We start from the raw sequence: 27,744 nt of genomic DNA on the forward strand, positions 1-27,744 counted from the left end.
CTAATTAAGCCATAACACCTGCAAAGGGTTCCTGAGCCCTTAATTGGTCTCGCAGTCTGGTTCAGTAGGAATCACAATCATGGGAAAGACTGCTGACCTGAGAGTTGTGCAGAAAACCATCATTGACACCCTCCATAAGGAGGGAAAGCCTCAAAAGGTAATTGCAAAAGAAGTTGGATGTTCCCAAAGTGCTGTATCAAAGCACATTAATAGAAAGTTATGTGGAAGGGATAAGTGTGGAAGAAAAAGGTGCACAAGCAGCAGGGATGACCGCAGCCTGGAGAGGATAGTCAGGAAAAGGCCATTCAAAAGTGTTGGGGACTTTCACAAGGAGTGGACTGAGGCTGGAGTCAGTGCATCAAGAGCCACCTCACACAGACGGATCCTGGACATGGGCTTCAAATGTCATATTCCTCTTGTCAAGCCGCTCCTGAACAACAAACGTCAGAAGCGTCTTACCTGGGCTAAATAAAAACAGACCTGGTCTTTTGCTCAGTGGTCCAAAGTCCTCTTTTCTGATGAGAGCAACTTTTGCATCTCATTTGGAAACCAAGGACCCAGAGTATGTAGGAAGAATGGAGATGCACACACTGCAAGATGCTTGAAGTCCAGTGTGAAGTTTCCACAGTCTGTGTTGATTTGGGGAGCCATGTCATCTGCTGGTGTTGGTCCACTGTGCTTCATTAAATCCAGGGTCAACACAGCCATCTACCAGGAGATCTTGGAGCACTTCATGCTTCCTTCCGCAGACGAACTTTATGGGGATGCTGACTTCATTTTCCAGCAGGACCTGCCCACACTGCCAAAAGCACCAAAACCTGGTTCAATGACCGTGGGATTACTGTGCTTGATTGGCCAGCAAACTCGCCTGACCTGAACCCCATAGAGAATCTATGGGGCATTGCCAAGAGAAAGATGAGAGACATGAGACCGAACAATGCAGAAGAGCTGAAGGCCACTATTGAAGCATCCTGGTCTTCCATAACACCTCAGCAGTGCCACAGGCTGATAGCTTCCATGCCACGCCGCATTGAGGCAGTAATTGCTGCAAAAGGGGCCCAAACCAAGTACTGAGTACATATGCATGCTTATACTTTTCAGAGGTCCGATATTGTTCTATGTACAATCCTTGTTTTATTGATTGCATGTAATATTCTAATTTTCTGAGATTGTGGATTTGGGGTTTTCATGAGCTGTAAGCCATATAATCATCACAATTATGACAAATCATGGCTTGAACTATCTTCTTTTGCAGGTAATGAGTCTATCTCATATATTAGTTTCACCTTTTAAGTTGCATTACTGAAATAAATGAACTTTTGCACAATATTCAAATTTTTCGAGTTTCACCTGTATAATGCTAATTTGAGAGCAACTTTGGATGCAGCAACTGTACAATAAGGAGCTCATTCTGCATTTTAGAATATGTGAACTACGTAGTGGTCATTCAGACTGGAAAAGAAACTGTTATTATCCCAATGTGATTTTTACAGAGCTCCATTACATTAGGCTATATTTGTACGGTGTATGTGGCATGGCTATATAATAGTATTTTAGTGTTAAGCATTGAATGATTTTTTATATGCAGTAAGTATTCAGTGGTATCTAGGCATGAAACAAACCTGATCAACAATATCGTTCACTTTATCCCTCTCACAGTCCAGAATCACTCTCCTTTCCTTTTTTATTTCCAGATCCTGAAAGAGGGAACGGTATGTCTCATCTTTCCTGTCATTGTTAATGTTGCCAACGTTGATTGCTGTCACTTGCCATTTCTTCTCAGCTGCAGAATCCAGCACAGCTTGCAGTGTTGATAAACCTTCAGAGACAAAATATCGGACACAAATACAGTCAAGATCAGCAATAACCCGGGGTGTTTGTATGTTTATCTCTTAAAGCCACTGTGACCATTTCTACTTTCCCACATTATTTCTCTGAAAACAAATGTCTGAATTTGATTATTTCAAAATAGCCATAGCGATGTGAAAGACGCTTTGAACTAAAATTGCAATTTTTTTTAGCATGCTGTCTGTTAAAGCTAAAGCACTATTAAACCCAAAAGCAAACATGTATTGTAATGCAGCTTACCATTTCTTAAATGTGGTGGCAGCATGTATTTGATTTGTCAAGGTGCTTCTTCATTTTTTTCACAAATTGATCTGGCCAATAAGTCTGTTATTTTTCAACTTTCTTAAAAGTGGAACTGAACCTTCTTATACTTTACAGCCAAGGGAGCTGCCACCTTAGCCTCTGTTCGCTCTCCTGTTGTCATGGTGCTGCACATGTGACCAGTTATGACATCAGCCATTTGATGGCTTGACAGTTTGGTTGAGAGCTCAAGCACTTGTGACAATTATCATTCATGGAAAGTTGTTGGGAAACCATTAACGTGATGAGTTTAGTTCTGCTTTAGCAGATTAGGCTGTGCATCAAAAGTTAGAAGGTTGAGCAAACCATTTAAATGGGGAACTAATCCCATCAATTTAACTGTTTGTCAAAACAGACAAAGACAAGACAAACCATGAATGATAACTGTTCTCAACCCGACTATCAAGACATCAAATGGCTGGTATCATAACTGACAACATGTGCAACACCATAGCAGATCAAACAAAGGTTAAGATGCCAGCTTCCTTGGCTGTAAAGGATAGGAGGGTTTACTTCTACTTTAACACTGATAAGAGTGATTACAATGGTTTATTGAAGTATGTAAAACCTTGAATCACAAAAGGGAAAAAATGTTTCTGTAACTGTTTGAAAAGTGTTAGAAAGAGTTTAATTTATTAGTCAAGTCCATCTTAATCTAATGCAGCTAACACTACCCTCTTCTCAACTCCTTACAGAATCTGGTAGTTCTTCTCCTGTCATTTTTTAAAATTTGACTACTCGCTAGCAGCCATAGCGGAGGGACTTGTTATTCTTAATGGATCATTACACTTGTAGTTCCTTGATACTTCCTTCAGCTCCATAACTGAAGGATCATCTGAAGGAGCCAGAACATTGTACCAGTGATCCACATATTGCTGTTGCAATGCTTTGCAGGCTTCAATGCAAAAAAATAATAACTGCAACTTTTTTTTATTATTCAATGTGGGTGTATTTATTTATTTTACAAAGCTGGATGAAGCCTTTAATTATTTCACATTGGCCCATGTTTTTATTTTTTGTAAATTCTGTAATGTGAATTATGTTGTTTATGAACTATCATTGTTGTCTGTGCACTATATGTTCTCCCTGTGCCTGTGTGGGTTTCCTCCAGGTACACCGGTTACCTCCCACACTCCAAAGACATACCGGTAGGTTAATTGGATCCTATCTAATTGGCCCCAGTATGTGTATGTATAAATGTAAGTTAGGGACCTTAGATCGTTCACCCCTTGAGGGTTAGGGACTGATGTGAATGTACGATATATATATGTAAAGCGCTACGTAAACTGATGGTGCTATATAAGTACCTGTAATAAATAAATAAAAATAAATATGTGCAGTACAGTAGGGATTCGACCTTCAACTGCAGGAAAATAGTACAGGGATTTGTTCCCTGTGTTTTGCTATTTTGCAAGGCCTCTTACAGAACACTGTTCCAGTGGAAATCTGCACTGCATCACCTGCTAGATTCTGGTGAGAATACTCCAGAGTGCTTTGACAGGCATGCATATAGAGGGTCCTCTCTGTCTTGTCAGCTGGCTAAACACTTGTGAGTTTGACATCAGTGGATTGGACTAGAATTTGACAAAACGGTGAGGCACTGTTTTGAAAGGGCCCTTAGTACAGTGCCTGGGTCTAGAGGGTGTGACCACACTGGAGTAGGGTAAAAGAACTGGAACACAGTAACACAGAATCTCTTGCTTTGTTGGCTATTCCAGTGGATAGTCTGCAATGCTCCTGGATGCTAAGACCCACTCAGTGAATGCTAGAGTCTGGGTATTCCACCTCCTCATGTCCCGTTGTACCAAGTTAAAATACAGAGTTTGGAACTGCATCCTCAAAGGTGCAATATCGGGAGGTGCATGCTGGGTAGCCAGCTGCACCAAATCCCAGAAATAGAGACAAGCAGGCTTCAGATGCCCATATCCTAGATGGCCCTCTGCCTGCTTCCAAGATCAGGTAAAATTGTAAGGACTTAAAAATAACCAGCATAAATACAGTTCTAACAGTATTCTAATGTAAATATACAAGTAATAACAATCAGGGGGGAGCTTTTTAAAAAAAACTGATTATGGGGACTGGAGCTTCGCTTTAAGAGAGGAGGTTGTAAGTGTTGCCAGAAGGGGTTATCTCACACTTTTAAAAAAGATTCCTCGTCTTTCCTTTTATATTGGTAAAGGAAATCTAATAGAATTGGGACAGGTGATGTCAGTGTGCAGGAAAACAGTATGGTTTCCTCAAGACAAACCCATTGCATTCATTGGTACACATTCCCAAATTAAATTAAGGACTCTGGAAGGTATTCATGGGATGTCACAGGAACACTATTCAGAGGGCCAGAGTGCATTACAGTGGGTAAATGGAGGGCAATACTGAGAACTGGTGCTTGCAAATAGATGCATCTCTTCACAGTTACTCTAGCATCTCATAGGACATAGTTTTTAGAGTCAATATGTCAACAAAAATAAAAATACAATCAATACTGCATGCATGCATATATCTTTAGTTCAAAAGAAAAGTACCCCCAACACCTGGATTAATACTCTATATAAACTGACTTCTCAGTATTCTCAGGATAATTTCCACTGCACCCTGTCTTGTAACATGCTCAGATCACATGTGTGTACACTGAACAAGAAGAAGAATTTAATTTTGTATGTATATTGTAATATATTGGCGCTTACCAGGCTTTAGATGTGGTTGCTGCATTAGTTTTATTTTATTCAGGCTCTTTCCTGTAATTTACACTGGTATGCCTAGGAACCCTAACATACTTCCAATTGGATGGTTATCCTCACTCCTCCATTATATCTATGAAGAGACCCCTGGTTGCCATCTATGCTGGCTTTTAAACATGTCTGCCTTTACACCTGTACATAGCGGATGATGGTAGTAGCAGTTTACACAAATAAGATAACATTATTTTATACTTCCAGGTCAGCTCACAGTGCACCTGAAGGTTTCTGATTGACCGGAAAACACTTCCTGGGGTTGGGAGTCCCAAGTTAACCCATCTGTTCCTTTTACAATAATGAGTTTCTTTTAAGGTGTCATTTAAATCATTTTTCAGTTTTTTTGAATTGAAACTAAGAAGAAATTATATTGAATATATCATCTTTAAACTGCACGCCAACCCAGCTGATTAGCAAAATATGCTAGATATGGAGGCACTGGTGCAGTTCTATTTTAACACATTAATTAGGATGGTTGTCAGTTTGGAAAAGAAGATTTATAAATGGAATGCTCTTTACAGTCTCTTCTATGATAATCAGCCCTTGTTGTCTTTGCAATATATGCATTTTATAGCCTTATTTACATTTTAAGTAATAGACAGACCTGACAAGTAACCATCCACTTCAAGGACATGTCTCTAAACAGACATCCAAGTACAGGCAGGAAAGTACATAAAACCCAACAGGAAATCCATCGCACATCAAGAATCTTTACATTTTTTCCTTGAAAATTCTGAATTTAGTGTGCTATCCTCACATTGATTTCTGACTATAAATCTCAATGTATCAAAGTTTACCCCTTGCTGCACCCTTGATTGACTCACAGTATCTGTTTTGGCCAGGCAGTAGAGAGCATGTCTTTGGGATAGAGTCAATTTGAAAGCAAGCATGCTCAGAGTTATTTAAGGATGAGTGTACCCATGAAATATTACCTCTTAACACATCCAGGGAGACAAAAAAAGCTTTGCAAAAATAACCTCTTATAAATACAATGTGAATGTGATATCAGATAAATACCCTTTAAACCTACACTAATTCCAAATTGGAAAAAACTTTCAACCCTTGAAAGTGAATAATCAAATAAATTAATCCAAAAAGAGAATATTCCCTCTTTTTTCAACTACCTATGTGTGCAACAACAAAAAAAAAATCCCCATATATTTCTAAACGTGAACTACCAGAAAATCATAAAGTCCAAAGTCCCAATAATCAGAACAAAATCATAAAAGTCCAGTGTCTCAATAATCAAAATAATGAAACCAAAAAGTTATGAATCTTGCAACGTTGATTGTGTTCAGTGAATTATGTGAAAAACCTCAAAGAAAAAGAAACTCACAATAGTGCATTACCGTAATAGAATCAGAAGAAAGAAAAAAAAAAAAAAATATCTTATATATATACGCTTACATGCACACACAAATGTGTATCATAGAATTGTGCCACACTAAGTGATAGTGACACACTAGTGAAAACCTTCCAAACAATTAATAAAAATACTTGTGCTCAAAAAACTCTGAAATCCTGAAGTGAAACACTCAGTGAAATTGCTATCCACACGTGACACTTCTAGTGAGTAAGGCAAATATACCCTTACCAACCGTAGAGAAAAACCACGCCTTTATAATATATTTAGTAGAAATCATGACAGGAGGGAGGAAGCTGCTTCAGTGTGTGTGAATGAGGTCCCGGAAGTGACGAAACGCGTCAGGAGGAAGTGACGTCATACGTAAGAAACAGGAACCGGAAGTGTTACAGCGGCCATCTTTGTTGGGGAATCGCTGGATACCTGTGTATGAACTGCCTGGAAAACTGGGGGAACTGCCTGGTAATCCCCATTAAGTGGGGTTCTCTGCTCTAATCGCATATTTTTATGTAAGAAGATTTATTAAAATGCTACTTTAAATACATGGAGGTATATCATGGCAAATATTTATTATACTGGAGCCTGGTAAAACCATGATTACAGACCTGTGAAAGTGGATGGCATTATAATATCACCCTGACAATAAGTGCAAGGAGGAGAGGAGGAGAAAGTTCTTTTGGAGGATTTCTACTAAATATATTATAAAGGCGTGGTTTTTCTCTACGGTTGGTAAGGGTATATTTGCCTTACTCACTAGAAGTGTCACGTGTGGATAGCAATTTCACTGAGTGTTTCACTTCAGGATTTCAGAGTTTTTTGAGCACAAGTATTTTTATTAATTGTTTGGAAGGTTTTCACTAGTGTGTCACTATCACTTAGTGTGGCACAATTCTATGATACACATTTGTGTGTGCATGTAAGCGTATATATATATAAGATATTTTTTTTTTTTTTTTTCTTTCTTCTGATTCTATTACGGTAATGCACTATTGTGAGTTTCTTTTTCTTTGAGGTTTTTCACATAATTCACTGAACACAATCAACGTTGCAAGATTCATAACTTTTTGGTTTCATTATTTTGATTATTGAGACACTGGACTTTTATGATTTTGTTCTGATTATTGGGACTTTGGACTTTATGATTTTCTGGTAGTTCACGTTTAGAAATATATGGGGATTTTTTTTTTGTTGTTGCACACATAGGTAGTTGAAAAAAGAGGGAATATTCTCTTTTTGGATTAATTTATTTAAAAATAACCTCTTGTCTCAGCTTTTGCTTTCACTGTATATTTAGAGCTGTTATCACAATCCCAGGCTAGTGTAAACCTTGCTTTGTTTACAACTAGTTTATGGAGTTTGTTACCCTTTATTGGTTGAGGTGATTGTAGCCGTATTAGTGCATTTGCGACAGAAACAATTGAGTACTGTCCGTGATACTTTTTTTATTTGCACTAACATACAATTTTGAGGACAAGCTTTCGGGGTATGTCCCCTTCTTCAAGGTCTAAGCAGTACTATTAAAAATCACAAAGTTTAAGCAGAATGTTAGAATGGATTGAGAGAAAAAAAAAAAAAAAGGCTACAGATAAGATACATCAAAAGTGAGGGGGGGAGGGGGGATACAACACTCACACAGAGGGGGTCAAGTTTTAGCTAATAGTCATAAAGCTGTCGGATAGTGGTTGAGGAATCCCTTGTCCAAATTAAGACCGTTATCTTTAGTGTCAAATAGAATTATCATTCTTAGTTCAAATGTTTTTCTTTCCTGGATGGATTTAAAATTTCCTTTCAGAACTAAAATATTGAGGTCTTCCATATTGTGGCCTGGTTGTGAGAAATGGTGTCCTACAGGTGTGCAGAGGTCATCTTCTTTATGTTCCTTGATGGTATGTCTGTGTAAATTCATCCGTGTTTGCAACTTCTGTCCTGTTTCACCAACATAAGATCCTTTGCTGCATGGGCACTGCGACTTCAATGTATGGGCACTGCGATGGGAAGTAAAATGGCACCCCAATATGCAAATTTATTTATGGCTGACATGGAGGAACAATTCCTGAACAGCATGGAACAAAAACCATACAGATACTTTCGCTATATTGATGATATTTTCATCATATGGACGGAAGGTGAAGAAAATCTAAAACAATTTTACTCATTGATGAACACTTTTCATCCATCAATCAAACTAAAAATGGAATACTCAAACACACAGGTCAACTTCCTAGACACCACAGTATACATCAGGGATGATACGCTTCACACCTCAATATACAGGAAACCCACTGACAGATGCAACTACCTCCACAGTTCTAGCTTCCACCCCCAACACACGAAACGTGCCATCATACACAGTCAGGCCATCAGATACCACCGAGTATGTTCTGACCCAAGAGACAGAGATAAACATCTTGGGACACTAGCAGACGCCTTCCATAAGAAAGGTTACAAGGACAAAACTATCAACACCAGCATAAACACAGCCTTGAGAACCCGAAGGGAAAATCTGCTTCAGTACAAAGAGAAAAAAACAAACAACCGTGTACCTCTAGTAACTACATACAACCCGGCACTAGAAGGGATAAGAAAAATAATCAAAGATTTACAACCCATCATAACAGAGGATGGAACTCTGAAAGAAATATTCCAGCAACCCCCAATACTGGCTTTCAGACAACCCCCCAACCTCAGAAATAAACTAATCAGTAGGAAACTTCCTTCTGATTATGATGCCACAAATAATGGAAGCAAACCGTGCAATAAGAAACGCTGCAAGCTGTGCAACCAAATCAATCCATCAAAAAGTGTCAGACACTCAAAAGGGATCTTCAATATCTCCGGATCATACAGCTGCTCCTCCAGTAATGTTGTATACCTTATCCAGTGCAGAAAATGCAGCAAAGGATCTTATGTTGGTGAAACAGGACAGAAGTTGCAAACACGGATGAATTTACACAGACATACCATCAAGGAACATAAAGAAGATGACCTCTGCACACCTGTAGGACACCATTTCTCACAACCAGGCCACAATATGGAAGACCTCAATATTTTAGTTCTGAAAGGAAAATTTAAATCCATCCAGGAAAGAAAAACATTTGAACTAAGAATGATAATTCTATTTGACACTAAAGATAACGGTCTTAATTTGGACAAGGGATTCCTCAACCACTATCCGACAGCTTTATGACTATTAGCTAAAACTTGACCCCCTCTGTGTGAGTGTTGTATCCCCCCTCCCCCCCTCACTTTTGATGTATCTTATCTGTAGCCTTTTTTTTTTTTTTTCTCTCAATCCATTCTAACATTCTGCTTAAACTTTGTGATTTTTAATAGTACTGCTTAGACCTTGAAGAAGGGGACATACCCCGAAAGCTTGTCCTCAAAATTGTATGTTAGTGCAAATAAAAAAAGTATCACGGACAGTACTCAATTGTTTCTGTCGCAAATGCACTAATACGGCTACAATCACCTCAAGCAAAATGGAAGATACTGCATATAGCCGCATAAAGAAGCAGTTAACCAACCTAATCACAAAGGAAACACAGATCAACAGTGATATTTTCTTTCTCTCAAGATGCAAAAAGAGGAATCTCATACCACAAGGCCTGCGGATTAAAAATCCTTGCGTAAATACAATCAACTCTCCTTATGCAGAAGGACTTTGCAGACGCACCAGTGAGAGATTAAGGAATCACCTCATTCACAAACTGTATGGAAAAAGGGTAACTATCAGGATACAGAAGCAGTCTTTGTTTGAAACCCTAACATCATTGGACCCTACCAACATTAACCAAATCAAGAATGAATTGGAAACTTTACAAAGACAAACACAAAAACTTGCCATGAATGGGAAACAAAAAAAACTTCAGAAGCTGCACCAAGAGCAGACCTTTTGGATACAACCTAAACATAAAAGCAACCCAACATCTATACCTCTTACCATCAGTGACCTGGAATCTAATCGGGAATCCCAAGGTATCCCTTGTGTAAATGCTGACCCGACTGAAAATGTGGATATTACAGAGGAACTTGGAATCATCAACTTGTCAAATCATAAACTTTCTGAACCAGAATTAACTATCCTCTCCAAAGGCCTTACATTCTGCCCAACCACCAAATTGGATCATTTACAAGTATTGTCAGATATGGAGGATTTCTTCAGGCGACTAAGGCTCAAAGAATATTTCCACAATAATGAAAGGAATCCTAGGACAATGGAGTGCTACACAAAGAAAAAGAACAGCTGCTTCACACCTCCACAAGGACGCAACCCCAAACTGGACACCTATATTGATAGCTTCAGATTGCGAGCTACATCCCTGATATCCACCCAGCAAAAGAAAATTCTGTACAATCTTTCACCACTAGAGCGAAGGGCTATACACGATTTGCGCAACAATCAGGCCATCACCATCAAACCAGCGGACAAAGGGGGAGCAGTTGTTGTGATGGATACAAACAAATACATACAAGAAGGCCAGAGGCAGCTGGAAAATGCCATCTACTATAAAAAACTGGATTATGATCCAACCCAGGACTTTACAAAGCAATTAAAAGGTCTCATTAAAACACTTCCAGCCCACCTACATTCAGAACTTATAAATGCGATTCCGGATCATCCAGAAATCGGGGACTTCTACATGCTGCCCAAAGTCCACAAGCCAGGAAATCCAGGCAGACCCATCATAACAGGTATGAATACACTCACCGAACAAATCTCAGGCTTTGTAGAAAAAATTTTAAAACCGTTAGTCATGAATACTGCTAGTTTCCTGCAAGACACAACTGACTTTCTGAACAAGATCAACAACATCCAGCAATTACCATCTAATACACTTCTAGTGACTATGGATGTAGTATCCCTGTATAGTAATATCCCTCACAAGGATGGATTAGCTGCATGTCACAGATCCTTATCATCCTCACCAAACAACAAATACACTGCTGAGGATGTTACACAGCTCATTGAATTCATACTTACACACAACTACTTTGCTTTCAATAAGGACATCTATCTTCAATGTATGGGCACTGCGATGGGAAGTAAAATGGCACCCCAATATGCAAATTTATTTATGGCTGACATGGAGGAACAATTCCTGAACAGCATGGAACAAAAACCATACAGATACTTTCGCTATATTGATGATATTTTCATCATATGGACGGAAGGTGAAGAAAATCTAAAACAATTTTACTCATTGATGAACACTTTTCATCCATCAATCAAACTAAAAATGGAATACTCAAACACACAGGTCAACTTCCTAGACACCACAGTATACATCAGGGATGATACGCTTCACACCTCAATATACAGGAAACCCACTGACAGATGCAACTACCTCCACAGTTCTAGCTTCCACCCCCAACACACGAAACGTGCCATCATACACAGTCAGGCCATCAGATACCACCGAGTATGTTCTGACCCAAGAGACAGAGATAAACATCTTGGGACACTAGCAGACGCCTTCCATAAGAAAGGTTACAAGGACAAAACTATCAACACCAGCATAAACACAGCCTTGAGAACCCGAAGGGAAAATCTGCTTCAGTACAAAGAGAAAAAAACAAACAACCGTGTACCTCTAGTAACTACATACAACCCGGCACTAGAAGGGATAAGAAAAATAATCAAAGATTTACAACCCATCATAACAGAGGATGGAACTCTGAAAGAAATATTCCAGCAACCCCCAATACTGGCTTTCAGACAACCCCCCAACCTCAGAAATAAACTAATCAGTAGGAAACTTCCTTCTGATTATGATGCCACAAATAATGGAAGCAAACCGTGCAATAAGAAACGCTGCAAGCTGTGCAACCAAATCAATCCATCAAAAAGTGTCAGACACTCAAAAGGGATCTTCAATATCTCCGGATCATACAGCTGCTCCTCCAGTAATGTTGTATACCTTATCCAGTGCAGAAAATGCAGCAAAGGATCTTATGTTGGTGAAACAGGACAGAAGTTGCAAACACGGATGAATTTACACAGACATACCATCAAGGAACATAAAGAAGATGACCTCTGCACACCTGTAGGACACCATTTCTCACAACCAGGCCACAATATGGAAGACCTCAATATTTTAGTTCTGAAAGGAAAATTTAAATCCATCCAGGAAAGAAAAACATTTGAACTAAGAATGATAATTCTATTTGACACTAAAGATAACGGTCTTAATTTGGACAAGGGATTCCTCAACCACTATCCGACAGCTTTATGACTATTAGCTAAAACTTGACCCCCTCTGTGTGAGTGTTGTATCCCCCCTCCCCCCCTCACTTTTGATGTATCTTATCTGTAGCCTTTTTTTTTTTTTTTTCTCTCAATCCATTCTAACATTCTGCTTAAACTTTGTGATTTTTAATAGTACTGCTTAGACCTTGAAGAAGGGGACATACCCCGAAAGCTTGTCCTCAAAATTGTATGTTAGTGCAAATAAAAAAAGTATCACGGACAGTACTCAATTGTTTCATTCCCTTTATTGGCTAACCTAAGCTGTTAAAAATGCAAGCTTTTGGAACCAATTAGGTTTCTTCTTGTATGTAATTAATTTTACCTATACATTCAGCTTATAACTAACTTTTCTGCCAGGTGCCATAAATTATCATTTTTATGTTGCACTGCATTCATGCTGGAATTGACAGGCAGTGCTGTTAGAAGCACACAATGAATGCATATTTTTAGCAACAGTAGGGACTGGTTCACACCATTAATTGCACAGGAACGAGCTGTGTGCTCCGCAATTCACATGTGATCCAGGTAAAGTGCAATTTCAGCCCATTCATTTAAATGAGCTGAAATTGCGCCAGACCGCACCAAAAGTAGTGCATGCACTATTTAACCACTTGCCCTCCTGAGGATTTTCCCCCCTTCCTGACCAGGCCATTTTTTGTGTTCCGGCGCTGCGTTACTTCAACTGACAATTGCGTGGTCGTGCAACACTGCACCCAAATGAAATTTACATCCCTTTTTTCTCACGAATTGAGCTTTCTTTTGGTGGTATTTGATTGCCTGTGCATTTTTTATTTTTTGCGGAATGAAAAAAAAATAGATTGACAATTTTGAGAAAAAAACAATATTTTTTACTTTTTGCTATTAAACATGTCCAGTAAAAAACAAATTTCATCATAAATTTAGGCCAAAATGTATTCTGCTTCATGTCTTTGCTAAAAAAAATCCCAATACGTGTAAATTAATTGGTTTACATGAAAGTTATAGCGTTTACAAATGGCAGCACAGATACTGGAATTTTTTTTATTTTTTTTTTTACTAATAGTGGCGGTGATCAGCGACTTATAGAGGGACTGCGGCGGGCATTCTGACACTGGGGGGAACTGACTTGGTGGCACTGACATCCCCAGTGACACCAATACAATGATCAATGCTAAAAAAAAGCAATGACGCTGTACTAATGGCACTGGGCAGGAAGGGGTTAACATGAGGGGTGATCAAAGGGTTAACTGTGTGCTAGGAGTGTTTTACTGGGGGGTGGTGTGTTGGTGCTTACATTGCTCTGGATGGCTGTGCTATGCACAGCCATCTAGAGCAGTGTGCCCAAGCCGACATGGAGAAGGACTCTTAGTAGACAAAGCAGCCTTCCTTTCCGTCAGAGATCCTTGGTATTCACCAGGGGGCTGGTGGGTAATCACTGGCAGGGACCCGGTGATTGATAGCTGTGGCCGCTAACGGCAGCATGGGTAGGGCACGTACGTGGCCCGTACACGCCCCCTACCAGGAAATGAAAAATCACGTATATATTTTGCACACCACTGCATCCCTGTAGCAGTATATCTGCTATAGGGCGGCAGGGAAGCAGTTACAAAAAACCCACAGCAACCGCATTGCTTGGTACTACTGTACCATGCGATCTGGTGTAGGCAAATGCACTGTGTTTGTGACCTGTGTTTAAAGTGTCGTTACGTTACATGACACCCACTGTAGTGCGTTTTGAATATGGAGTGAACTGGCCCTAAGAGTAGATCTTCCAAAGTGGTGAAAACTGAGTTCTATATATTTACCTTTAGATGTGCTAAAGGATTTCAATGTATACAAAAGTACACAATAAATTCTAATTACAAACATTGAACTGGAAAACAATGTGTTTGCTGTAAATGGGTTGTAATGTGTGTTTATACAACTATACAATTTTCACTTTGTGAGTTAATAAATATGAGTGGCCACAATCCGTTTAAATGCTCCCCCCCCCCACACACACACACACACACTGCTCCCCATCGCATACATTTTTGCATAAATCACTATTTAAATACATTTTTCCATTATTTTTCAATTAGGTAATTTGATCTCAAGCCAAATCTGCACTGTATAGTATAATATGCTGGACCAAAATCAGGAGTGTCCAGGTGTTATCAGAGGGGCAGAGAGCGTTTCCTCCCAGCAAATGCACATCACACATCGTAGAAAGAGCTTTCTGATCAAGTGACGGCATTGAAAAACAAGGGGTAAAAGGTATTTAAAATGTGATGTATGCAAAAATGTATGCTGTGCAAAACAGTAGGGAGGCAGCATTTAATATCCATTCTTGTCTCAGAGACAAGATAAAAAGTGATAGGAAATCCCACTTTTGAAAGCTGTCACTGGAAGAGGTGTTCTTGTTGAGACAGTTTCCCAAAACAAGGGATTTTTCAGCATCTTTCTGTCCTAGAGACAACTGTCATTGGGACAGGAAGTGAGGGGGAAATGTTCCTAAAAGGACATAGACACAGATAAAAATTTGACAGAACTTCTAAGTGTACCCTACTGTATCACTAATTAAAACAAACATTTTGTCTACAGTTAAACTTGATAGCCATGGCATAATCGTAGGATGTTCTAGATGCAAATTTTGTAAACAATGACAGTATTTAATGAATGTTATATTTTACAGAGCACTCAACCATAACCATGCTATAAACATACCCACACAAAAAAAAAATATATATATATATCTTTTAGTTAAAAGACTGTAATGTGTTGTTGGCATTATTGGATAGCATGGAGTAGATTGGTGATGTTTGGCAAGGGGCCATCCACATGTAATGACACACAACCTAGCAGGTTTTTTTCTTTTAGTCTGGACCTCTCCTGTCCAACACAAAAAATACAACCAAATTGAATGACTACAGAAAGTAGCATCCATTATTTTAACAAAGCCAAAACATAGTCTGTTCTTATTTACTTATAAAATCCCTTATATTATGATAACACAGCCATATTGGCCATATTAATTCTCTACATGGCTCTGGCTTATTTTTGGGATATATCCATCCTTATACAATAACCCAAACTTGTTTCTAAAGCCAATTCTTATTTCTCATTTTGTTCGGGACTACTTTTTACATTAATTTCCCAGTGTAGGTATTAGCCAGCAGCAGAGACTAAATGTATTACTTGCTGATATTCAAGAATTTGTATTCAGGAATTATTGTAAAAGTGGGCAACACAGATGTATAGAAGTGTAACATTATTCTGTTTGATTGATTTTATCTGTATGTTTTGTTGAAAAACTAGTGTAACTATTATTGTGCTTTAGACATGTGCATGCCAGAATTTTGGCTTTGTTTTGGATGAATTCGTTAATTGAAGGATTTCTTTTCCTCATAATTTTATGTGGACTAGATTCATTTTCGGAATTTGTTTCGTATCTTCAGCATTTGTTTTGTATATTTGCTGGTCCGAGTGAAGTCAAAAAAATGTGCAGTTTTTCTGGAAGATTGCTATATATTCAATATATTATAGAATCAGAAAGATTCTATATTTTCGGGTGCTAATCCGGCCCACCAGGAGAAATGGCATGAGCAGATTGGACAATATTGACTGGCATCATGTGCATCCTGAAATAACGAATGGAACGAAATTTGGATCCATTTCTTATCTGAATCTGAATGATCAAGCAAATTAAAAAATTTTATTAATTTCCCCATGGGCCCAAACTACTATTGTATCATGTGATGTTATTTGAATAAAACAAATGCATTTGTTAATAACTATTCAGATCCGTTACCATTCGTTTCTTTGTTCATTTGGAGATTCGGGTTCATCACATGTTATTTGAATAAAACAAATGCATTTTTTATAACTATTCAGATCTGTTACCATTTGTTTCTTTGTTCATTTGGAGATTCGGGTTCATCACAATTTCATATGAAAAATGAATAAAAATGAAGTACAACGCACATGTCTATTGTGTTTGCAGGCATCCAGTGAACCCAATAAATACATCTGTGATATTATATGATCTGTTTAATTGTTACCTCCAGATTTTAGAAGGAGTGTCACCAGTTTGTGTCAGCAAAAGCATACAGGGCAGGAAGTGTCTACAGGTAAGCCCAGTATACACATCCATCAGCTCGTGTATGTAAATAGTCCACACTCTTCAGGATAGAGCTAAGATAGGCTGTTTAAATGTAGATGTGGCACTTTTAGAACTTGACAGGAGAATTTACAGATTATCACAGTTTTTTTATTGAAATCTAACATTTTATTGGGGCAGAGCTCAACTTTTTCTAGGTTGTTCCCCATTAAAATTTTGAACTTCAGTAAAACCATGATTCTGTCAAGTCCTGTGAGTGCCCTGGCTACATCTATGTTTACATTTGAGGACTATAGGAGCATACCCAGGCCTGTTTTGTTTAGGGTGTGCAGGTACCCCTGTATCAGATTATATCTGCTTGATAGCACATTTATGTCCGTGATCTTACTTACACTTGACTGTGCAGTTAGTTATAATTTCATTGAGGTGGATCAGTGATCAGGCTTGCTTAAAGGCTTACCTTTTCAAGGAAATAAACTAAAAATAAAATTTAAAAAAGCTGTGTAGTATTACAATAATATTGCAATATTGACCTTCATTTAAATACCTTACCATTAGGCCACGAGAAACACCCCCAAAGCCTGCCAGAAAAACTTTAGCTGAGGTGATCGCCCTATCCTGCCCAAGTTATGGAACACTTTGACCATTAGAATTCACTACCACCATCCCAGGAATGAGTGTGCATCAGTGTTTTAAAAATATTTCACTCTGTAGAGTAGGGTATGGAAAGCAGAAGTGTGTTCATTCCTGAGATGCTGGGAATCAGCTCTTAATGGTCACAGTGACCCAGAACATGGTCAGGATATCCTGGTCACCTCAATGGGAGTTTTTCTGTTTTTTCTGGTAAGTGACAATATTGCAATAGTGCAAGACTGCAAAGTCTATTTTCTTGAAAAGGTGAGCCTAGCCTTTAAGCAACACATCTTGATTACTGATCCACCCCCATTTAAGTTATAAAAAAACTGCACACCCTTACCATTTAAAATATATGATGGAAGAAAAACTCTAATTAATGATTGCCTGTGAGGAGGACAGGCACGAAATCTACCAAATGGCATGTGCCCAATAGGACCACTTACTAGAAGACTATACCTTTTTAATATTTGTTTTATTCCTCACTCTTTTCCTACTAGATTTCCCTTTCTCAGTCCACACGTCCTACTACTTAGATTCTCACATTTCATTTCAATCATCTCTCTTTTCCTTCATCTCTTCCCTCTCCCAGATAAAGTTCAATACCCTCCGAGTAGATAGCTAGATAGCTAGCTAGATAGATACTAAAACATGAAAATAGCAGATAACAGTATAGTAATAATAGCATTCTTTATGTACAACAAAGACTATATTTTTCAGAAAAAAGCTCAGTAAGTCTGAAAACCAGTCAGCAACTACAGTACCATTACTTAGTAGAAGAGACAATCTTAAACCGGAGAAAATGTTGACACTGTTCCCTTACATACTGAATATATATTATCTCTTCTCCTTAAGCCCACAGGGAAAGCTGGGCATGTCTTGACCAGTGATTTCCATTAAAATGTTATCTATGTTTTCATTATAGAGCCATCTCTTTTTAATAAATGTTCTGATTGCTAACACAAGATTTGCATATGTGTGTATATTGTAATCGTGGTATTCCCAATAGATGTAAAATGCATGTGAGCAGAATATATTGCCTGCTTTTTTTATTGCTACTAATCTCAAACAGTGATTACTTACAGACTTACAGCATACTGGCTACCTACACACCTTGATTAAACAGTATTAGTGACATCTGCGGCATCCACAGGCATCATAGAAGGAAGGAATACATTATATACATGTACTGTACACAGTAAGATTTTTTTCTTTTTGTTTTAAAATGGATTAGATCCCGAAAAAAGAGAGGTTTGGGGAGTATCTTGATTCTAGCTTTAGAAGTACAATAAATCATTTGTTCCTACTTGTTCTGTCAGACAGAAAAAATACAAATGCTGATCCATGTTTCACACTATCTCTCTCTTCGGACAAAATTTTATAGGCCTAAGATTAAAGCGTATGGAAACTCAAAAGCAAAAATGTAATATATTTTTGCATTTTACCAGTCCTTAGGTGAAGTTCCAACATTAACCAGTACTAGCAAGAATTGAATGCACCACACACCATCAGACTCTCACTGACGAAGTGAGATGTAACTCATATGGGGGAGGAGCCTAAGGTGTGACATCATCCCGTGACCATCTTGCCTTCACAGTGTGTTGCCGTAGAGTGTGACGTGATTCTCACTAACACTGGTTTAAGTGTCAAACACTGTAGCTGAAGTTTTAGCCTTTGTAATAAATTGTGATTTATACAGAGAGCACTAAATTATGTATATCCTTACCAATGGGTGCCCCATGGTAATCATAATCATACATAACAAGGAAATCATTGTTATATACATCTAGGAGTTTATTACCCCAGGAGTGAATACACGCTATATGGCCTGTAGGGTAATGCAGGGTCATATATATATATGAGGTGAGCAGCCCTTCTGATATTTGGTGCTGGAAGCACAAAGAACACTGGAAGTTATGTTATATGGATGTCACTTTTTTGCTACACATGGTGTGGATACATATTAGGCTTTATCATTTATTTGGGTTGCGCTAAACTATTTTATTTTGTATTTTTTGAAAGTGGTGTGAATCTACTTTGAAGTATATAGCTTACATCTTAGGTAGCATATGACTTTTTTAAAAAAAAATATTCATTTCTATTTTTATTTCATATTTTTTGTTTGGTTGCGCTGATTGATTCATTTATATTTTGGTTGCACTTGATATAATAAAATATGCATAAAACAGATGGTATTTACAGATGAATGAATATATTTTATAATATTGAACTTAAAAGCACAGTCATTTGACTTTAGAAAGAAAAAAGACTTATTATGAAACTCCTTCTGAATATTAAAAAATATATTTTAATCAGTGCACAGTATGACATTACTCCATGCCCTGTGTATTAAACAGAACAGGCAGCATGGCTGGTGCCTATTCCTTCGGGATGAGGATTCAGTCAGGGTGGGAAATATGCCATTCAACACTGTACAATGGGAATCTGGATTTGATCATGTTCTTTTGTTTACTTGTTCTTTATTTATATGTTGTATCAAGCTGTGGCCAATACTTAATAAAAGTATCAACCCAGTGAAAGAAATATTTTGTCAATTTCTCTACTTATGGTAATGCTTATGTAAAGGGAGAAATAAACACTGGATCAGTCAAGCATTCTTCATAGACCAATAGCTGTGAACAGCAGCTTTAGTTCATATTATTTGGATAAATATTATTTTCACATTTGGATGCACCTGATCTTTGAAATATAGACCACAAATACTCATTAATTTTGCTGCATTGTTTAATCCATTTTCCATTAATCTATGTATTTCCATTAAATTCAACCTCGTAGCACTTTTATTATTGCATGAGGCATTTTAAATTTTAATATCCTGAGTACCTATATATAAATACAGTATATGCTGCCAATCACAATAAAACATGCATGAAAAACTGTGAATTACGTTTTCAATATGACCTTTTGGTAAATAAATGTGTTCACCGATGGCTGACTGCTTTCATTCACTATGTATTTCACAGGTTTTTTTTTAGAAGTAAATCACTGATAAAAGGTTCATCACAGAAAACTTATGTTCACTTCAAACATCAGAACAGATACTTGGGAAATAGAAAAAATGTGCCCTTTATCTGACCATTCTATTAAAAATAATTGGCTAGCTAGAATTAGTGGACTTTTAGCTCATTAACTCTTTTGCCTTTATTTGTTAATTTGTAGAAATAAGTGAATTAATCCTTAATTATGGATCACTGCAATTCCTGAAGATAAGGATTTGCATGTAGCTTACATTAGGGACTAAATAGGATTCCCATTTATTTAATCAATGCCAAATCCAGATTGAAATAGTTGTGATTGGCACACTCAGTTCTGAACATTCCATTGTTCTCTCTCTCTCTCAATGCACAAGATATATTCAGCTGTAAGATGTAAGATTGACACAAAAAGCAGTCTCTGGTGTACTAAGCACTGGCTATATGTCCCAACTTCTGTCCATCAAAATGAGTATAACAGTTTTATTACACTGCTAACTGTAAAATCACCACTAACACAAAGGGGAAATAAGAGGTAAATTATGTTTAAAGTGTTACTAAACCCAGGGCCCTGCATTCACTATATCTGGTCTCCCACAGTACACAGGACATGGAAATGCAATTATTTTAGTAAATACAAACTGCTAAATACCTTTTCTCCTCAGCAGTTAGAGCAGTCTTGTGACTTCTATCAGTGTTCAGCAAAGCACTGGTTACAGCTTGTAGGAGGAGTTTTCTTTCTGCTCTAGGAGGATGCAGAACTCCTGACCTTTGTCTGGACAGTGCTGATTGGCCCTGTGCTGATCACATGCACTCTCCCAAGAAAAAAAAAACCTCTCTAGCAATGCATACCAAACTGAGCATGTGTAGAGTGTCTCCATGATATGTCTTATCAGGAGATAAGAGGGAGACACTGGAAGAAGGGGAGGATCAGAGAAGACAGGATCAAACAGCATTTTTACACAATGCACAGGATTAACCCCTTAGGTTCCACAGTGAGTATAACAAGCATGCTTTACTGCATATACAGACTGATTTTACTGTTGTGGGTTTAGTAACACTTTATGTTTGACCAACGTAATACTATCTCTTATTTAAATCACCTGTCAAATAAAAAAAATATTTATTTCACATGTATGTATATCAAAAATATTTTTTTTTCCTCAGTTTTGGCCAGAGTCTAGAAGATTTAAAGCAAAAGCACCTGTCAGTTTATTTTTTTGTTTTCTGTATGTGGCTGGGGAGATTTTTCTTCACTTTCTATTATAGAGATGCAGCAGGAAATATGAGAAAATCCAGATAAATCTCCACTTAGTTAGAACAGGCACCTCTACTGGTTGGTTTACTTTTACCCTGTCTTGTGGTTATAACTGAAAATTATCCATCACCTTCTTTGTCAGTACCAGTGGTCACCAGGACAATTAGAGTGGTTAATCTACTTAGTGAGGGCACAGACAGACAAAAACCTAACAGGGGTTCTAATGTCTCCCGACTTCTTCCAAAAATAAAAAATAATGTTTCGGCTACATGCTTAAAATTAAAGTGCTAAAAAGTCTTATGTGTAAACACATGAGCACATATTTACAAAAGGCAACAAAATAAAAATATAACCACTTTTATATACTTGCCATACACATATATGAGGCCCCTCTAGTTGGGTGGACTTTGACTCAGAGTGGCCTCTTATATGGGTCCCTATGTAAACACTTTATTGAGCTGAGAGAATGCTTCCTGAGTCTTCCTAGCACTGGATACCAGTGGGTACTGGAAAGCGCCAGATGCATACTTGCAATCGGAAGCTTTCCAACCATGTGACAGCTGTGACTGCCAATCACAGCAGTCACATGATCAGAATACCCATCTACACCTTCTGGCATTTAGAACCTGCTAAAGAGCCAGGAAGTGGTGATGGGAAGGGGTTAAAGCACATTTACACCTGCAGACTTTTGCTTGGTGGTACATAGCATAAAGATCTGTATCTATTTAACTGCTCATGTAATGTATAGATGCATATCTCTGAACCTCTCCAGCAGGGGCGGACTGACAACTCATGGGACTCCCGGGCAATAGGGGATCATGGGGCCCCTGTGTCCTTGCCCAAACTCAAAAAAGCCTATGAAAAAGGTACCAGGGGCATCTCATGGGGCCCCCTACTGACCCTGGGCCCTCGGGCAGTCCCCAAGTTTCCAAATGGTCAGTCCGCCCCTGCTCTCCAGTGAGTTTCACTTAGGAATAAATGCACTTATTCAGTACTTATTTTTAGCTGTCATTGACGGAACTACCAGGGTTGCAGAAGTCACACTTGCAATGAGGCCCTGGATTCCGCCATTGTGTGGGGGACCCATGCAGTGTTAAAAACCACCCATTACTTTAGGGACAGTTTATAAAAAACAGCCTGATTTCTCCCGTCTGTAGGAATCAGCCTGTAAAATTAAGTACCGATGGCTTCAACTGAGCTGACTATCAGTGACATTCTCCCAGCATGGGAGGGAGAGCATAGAGGAATACAGCTGCTCCACCTCCACCCGCCCCTGTTCCTCCTCTATCTGACCACCCCACCCACACTCCTATCCTGACCTGCAGCTGTGAAAGCGAGAGGGGATGTGTGCGTGGGAGATATGAAAGCCAGAAGCAACACATTCCAGGCTGTATAGCTGATGCCTGAGCCACCAGATATCAACCTCAGCTTGAGTGAGCACTGAGCACTGTCTGCAGTACACTGTGATCTGTGAACTGTCTCCATCTCCCTCCCTTCTCTCTCCCATCTGTCTCCCCCACCCCCCTTTCTGTTCCTCCAAGAGCTTTTATCAACTTGCTCAGTTCCACTTAGCACTTAGGCAGCTCATACATTGATCGCTTTTTTTTTTCATCCATTAAGTTGAACAAAAAAAAATATGATCCAGTTTCCCCATCTACTTATTCCAGGTGAATGGGGGAACCTCACACTGAGGCAGTGGCAGAACTACTAGGGTTGCACTTGCGACTGGGCCTTGGTGTTTCACCACCATTGGGGTTACCAGCCTCCTTTTGCTATCCTGCCTCTGTTATTGACAGTGCTGGTCCATGGCAGCATCAGGCAAAACATTAGGACCCAGTGCTGGTTACATTATGGGGTTGATGGGCAAATGCACAGGAGACCCAGCACTATTGGTTGTGGACAGCTGAGCCCCAAGCTGGTCACCTACCAGCGGTAACACAACATAGCCTTCTCTGTTGACATGCTGATTGAGATGCCATCTAGTCAGATCTAATAATAAATGTGATAGTGGTTTTATTGATCAGAGCCCACACCTTACTGGCAAGGAGTCCACATGACTTCCGAACATATGGTTGCTATACATGTGATTGTACTCTTGATTCTAATAAATACTGTGTTTATTAGATCCGATTAGGAGCATCAGCCAGATTGCATCCTGAGTGGCATGTCAACAGAGAAGGCTATGCAGCATTACTGCTGGTAGGTGACCGGCAGGGGGCTCAGCTGTCTACAACCAATAGTGCCAGCCCTCCCGTGCATGTAACCATCAGCCCCCATAATGTAACCAGCAATGGCTGCAGCTGCCATGGAGACAGTAATGCTGGACCAGCACTGTCAATAGCAGGGGCAGGACAGCAAGAGGAGGCTGGGAACCCCCACAGTGGTGGGATGCCAGGGCTATGGCCCTGGTAATTTTTTTTCACTGCACTGAACCCTGTTCCCTCGTGTGCTGGTTACATATCTCTTGTTGTCTGCCACTGTGGAGGGGCACGGGACCTGCTGCAGAACACGTGAAAGGATCCCATTATGGGACTGTAATAAAGGGCTCTGTTATAAAATAAAATGGCCCCGAGATCAATGGGAAGAGTTCAGAAACCAAAAGGTAAGGGCACAGGAGGGCTGGCACTATTGGTTGTAGAAAGCTGAGCCCCCCTGCCAGTCACCGATGGGAGGGGGGACCTTCATGGTTTCTTGCCTTGGGGCCCTGAAGGTTCTAGTTACGCCTCTGTTAGGTGTATTTCTTATTCTTAGCCATTTCAGTAATAGCCGCTCATCACTGTTGGTCCAGTGCAGTAAGTACAGAGTTGTTCATGTGAACAGCAGGATCAGCAGACTTTACTTTAAATAATGTCAGGCTGTGAAAATGGAAACTACTGTCAATGGGTATACTGTATGCTATGGAAAACTTTGAAAGGACAGTTTTTTATTTTAGGCTGGAGAAACACTATGATTATAATAAAACACAATCTCATGATTGGCAACATTTTGCTCATAATAGTTCACAAAGCAATTGCTAACATTAAGTTGGTCACCCTTATGGCTAATATACAGTGCTGTGAAAAAGTATTTGCCCCCTTCCTGATATTTTTTTCTTTTTGCATGTGTCACACTTTCAGCTCCTCAAACACATTTTTATATTACATAAAGATAGCCTGAGTAAATACAAAATGTAGACTTTGTGTAATATTAAAATGTGTTTGATGATCTGAATTACTTAAGTGTGACAAATATGCAAAAAAAATAAAAAATCAGGAAGGTGGCAAATACATTTTCACAGCACTATACATACTGTATGAGGCTGATTTACTAAGGGCAAATAAGCCGTTCAATTTTTTTTTCACATAATCATGTTGTTCCCAGGATATTACCACTGCCAGGGATGTCTTCTTGGGGAAGATTGCAGTATGAGTATTTACCTATAGGTATGCTAAATTTGGATAGAGATCTTTACTGGCCAGGTTGTATATTCACAATACACTCATTATCTAATTTCTACAAACTATGAAAGTTAGATCAGATTTTTATTTCTTTATGAGAAATATTAAGTTCTCGTTATTCTTGAAGCTTTCTTTGAATTATCATACATTTTATGCAATTGTGCAGTATGAAAGTCTTTGTTTCTGTAATGAATTGTGAGGTTTACAGAAAGATACATTTGTTCCGAACGGTTTCAAAAAGTACTTTTTTTATCCACAAGTAAAACAGATTGGAACTTACCTCTATCGCTGTCATAAAGATATGCAAATTTATCCCATTGATAGTATTCAATCAAACTAAGAAGTGCTCCTTTGAGGTCCGGCCTCATTTGAATAACAAATGGATGAGTACCATCTGTTGGAAAGCTTGGGGTTATGAAGGAGACATGAAGAGTTCCACAAAATGATGTGATAGTATTTACAGACTTCTTATCATAAAATCCAAAAATAGCAAAGACTCCTCTTGAAAACTGGGAGCAGACTGCAAAAGAGAAAAAAACAGCAATCAGTATATGTCTACATGTTATTAATGTAAAAATACAGGGAAATCAAAGCAAAAAATAAATTCACAGCTGATAAATGTTTCTGTATTTACTTGTTGAAGATTTTGTAATTTTGTTCAACTCCTTTTGTAATTGATAAACTTCTGACTCATTGCACAGCCAGGAAGATCCCCTAGCAGCTATATGGACAGGGGGGATGATAATATAGATTACTATTGAGCAGACTGGAGGTGAAGTGACATGGAAAGATGTATTGTAAATAAGAAGCTCTCGAGAATTACAAATTATTTGGTGCGTAAAACAGAAAGCATATGTTCTTAACTATGTATTTTTCCTATTTGCCTATAGCATTATAGCATATATAACGGTAAATCAACATTATATTGACAGCTTCAAAAAACACCACTCTCTACATACAGATCATTACCTATCTTGCTCCCACAGGGAACATACAATGACCTTTTAAACCGTCTAGCTCAACAGTGTATTGGCTTCAACTAGGGAATGTGCAGTTCTAGTAGTGTGTCAGAACAGGCACAGCTGACACTCATTGTTACAGAGAGATTCCAGTGAATTACGCAGGTATGAATGGCTTCCTCCAACATTTCAGGGTTAGTCTATGCTCACATTTGCATTACATTTGAGGATAGTGGGCTCAAAAGGTCAAGACACTATAGTATAGGTTGTAATAAAAAAATAAAAATTATATTTACCGGCTCTGTGCAATAGCTTTACACAGAGCACCCCCAATCTTCTTTTTGCGTCCCTCACCCATGGTCCTGGCTCCTCCCCTCAGCCAAGTGCCCTCAATAGCAAGCCTCTTGCTATGGGGGCTCCCAAGCCATATTCCTGTGAAGGGACATTGTCTATTCACACACAGTAAGCTAAATATGGAAGAAATTCTGGCATACAGGGAAGGCTATGCTCAGCCTGCCAATGTAAAACTTTGCTCTTTAGTATTTTATTTTTGCTGGTTTTTTTAACCCCCAAGGTGTATGTGTTCTTATTTTTATTGCTGTTATTGTTTTTTATGCAAAACCGCTGATCTATATAGTTCTCTCTGTCATGGTCCTTCACACAGTATATATAGTAGCCTGTAGTAATTCAACCCCAGGCCTGTAGAAGGTGCAGTGGCTCCAAGCACGGAGCCTTTCATCTCTCTGGCCTTTCTCCCTCCAATGATGTCACTTCCGCCGCATTTCATGCTGGTTTGGGAGGACTTCTTGGTGTCCACAGGGTTTCCTTGCCCCAACACTACCATCTACAGCTTTTGGACTGCGACATGGTTGAGCGGCCAGGATGAGTGGCCGATGCTGATATTTTGTATTATGAGCAATTTCCTATCTTATATCTTGTGAGTGTTTTTAAGCTCTTGTAAATAAATGGTTTACTATAATATTACACTTAGGTGGCACTTCCCTTTTCTCTTCTTTATTCATTCACACACAGAGCACGGCCCCATCCCCATTCTTTCCTCATTGGCTCACTGGCTGTGATTGACTGCAGCAAGAGTCAAAGGTTCCCGCTGCTGTGTGAGCCAATGAAGAGAGAGAGAGAGACCCGGGAGAGCCACAGCTCTCATGCATATCACTAGACTGAGATGCAGCTCAGGTGAGTAAAAGAGGGACTGAGGGAGGAGTTGCACTCAGAAGGCTTTTTACCTTAATACGTAAAATACATTAAGGTAGAAAAAAACCTTCCGCCCTTAGAATTACTTTAAGGACTTGATACAAGTCAAACAAATATCGTTACTACATATCGTATATAAGGAAACCCGACTTTGGAATGTTTTTGTAGTTTCCAACATTACTAATGACAATTTAAATTGTTGTCCCTGCCCAGTTTACCTTTTTAAATTTCAGAACACCTCCACCTTCTCATATGGAGATGAGATAAGAGGAAGTTGAATTACGAAAACTGGAGAGTGTAAAATCTGGTGCAGCTCTGCATAGAAACCAATCAGCTTCCATGTTTTTTTTCCAAAGCTTAATTGGACAAGCTGACGTTGGAAGCTAATTGGCTACCATGCACTGCTGCACCAGATTTTGCACTCTCCAGTTTTAGTAAATCAACCCCTTTCTGTCCTAAGGGGGGATCTATGGTGCTCATCCAGAGATGAAGTGAGTGCTGTCACCCAAGGACTAAAAGTGTATTACTGCCAGGGCCACCAGTGAAAAATTAAGGAAGAAATAATTTAAAAAAGAAAGCAAATTCAGCAACAACATTTAATAACTGCTAAGCTGCAATGTATTACATTTCTGATCTTTGGTTTAAATACATTTTTACAGTATAACATAAATACTATTGCGTCTT

General features: G+C 38.8%; 1 protein-coding gene across 6 annotated transcripts in view; it reads right to left on the minus strand.

Moving 5' to 3' along the window:
- GRIA2 (glutamate ionotropic receptor AMPA type subunit 2) overlaps positions 1-27,744 on the minus strand; it is a 238,519-nt gene that overhangs the window by 118,785 nt on the left and 91,990 nt on the right. For all 6 annotated transcript variants that reach the window (XR_016311762.1, XR_016311763.1, XM_089670410.1 and 3 more), the window contains exons 3-4: positions 25,170-25,409; positions 1,623-1,819 (exon numbers count right to left, since the gene is read on the minus strand). Coding sequence is in view for 4 of the 6 variants with exons in the window: in XM_089670410.1 (XP_089526536.1) it covers positions 1,623-1,819; positions 25,170-25,409 (437 nt within the window). In the remaining 2 variants the exon portion in view is untranslated. The remainder of the gene's footprint in view (positions 1-1,622; positions 1,820-25,169; positions 25,410-27,744) is intronic.

The sequence above is a fragment of the Staurois parvus genome, unplaced genomic scaffold, assembly GCF_062004578.1.
Source record: "Staurois parvus isolate SC_StPar_1 unplaced genomic scaffold, SC_StPar_1.0 ptg000090l, whole genome shotgun sequence".
Classification (NCBI taxonomy): domain Eukaryota; kingdom Metazoa; phylum Chordata; class Amphibia; order Anura; family Ranidae; genus Staurois; species Staurois parvus.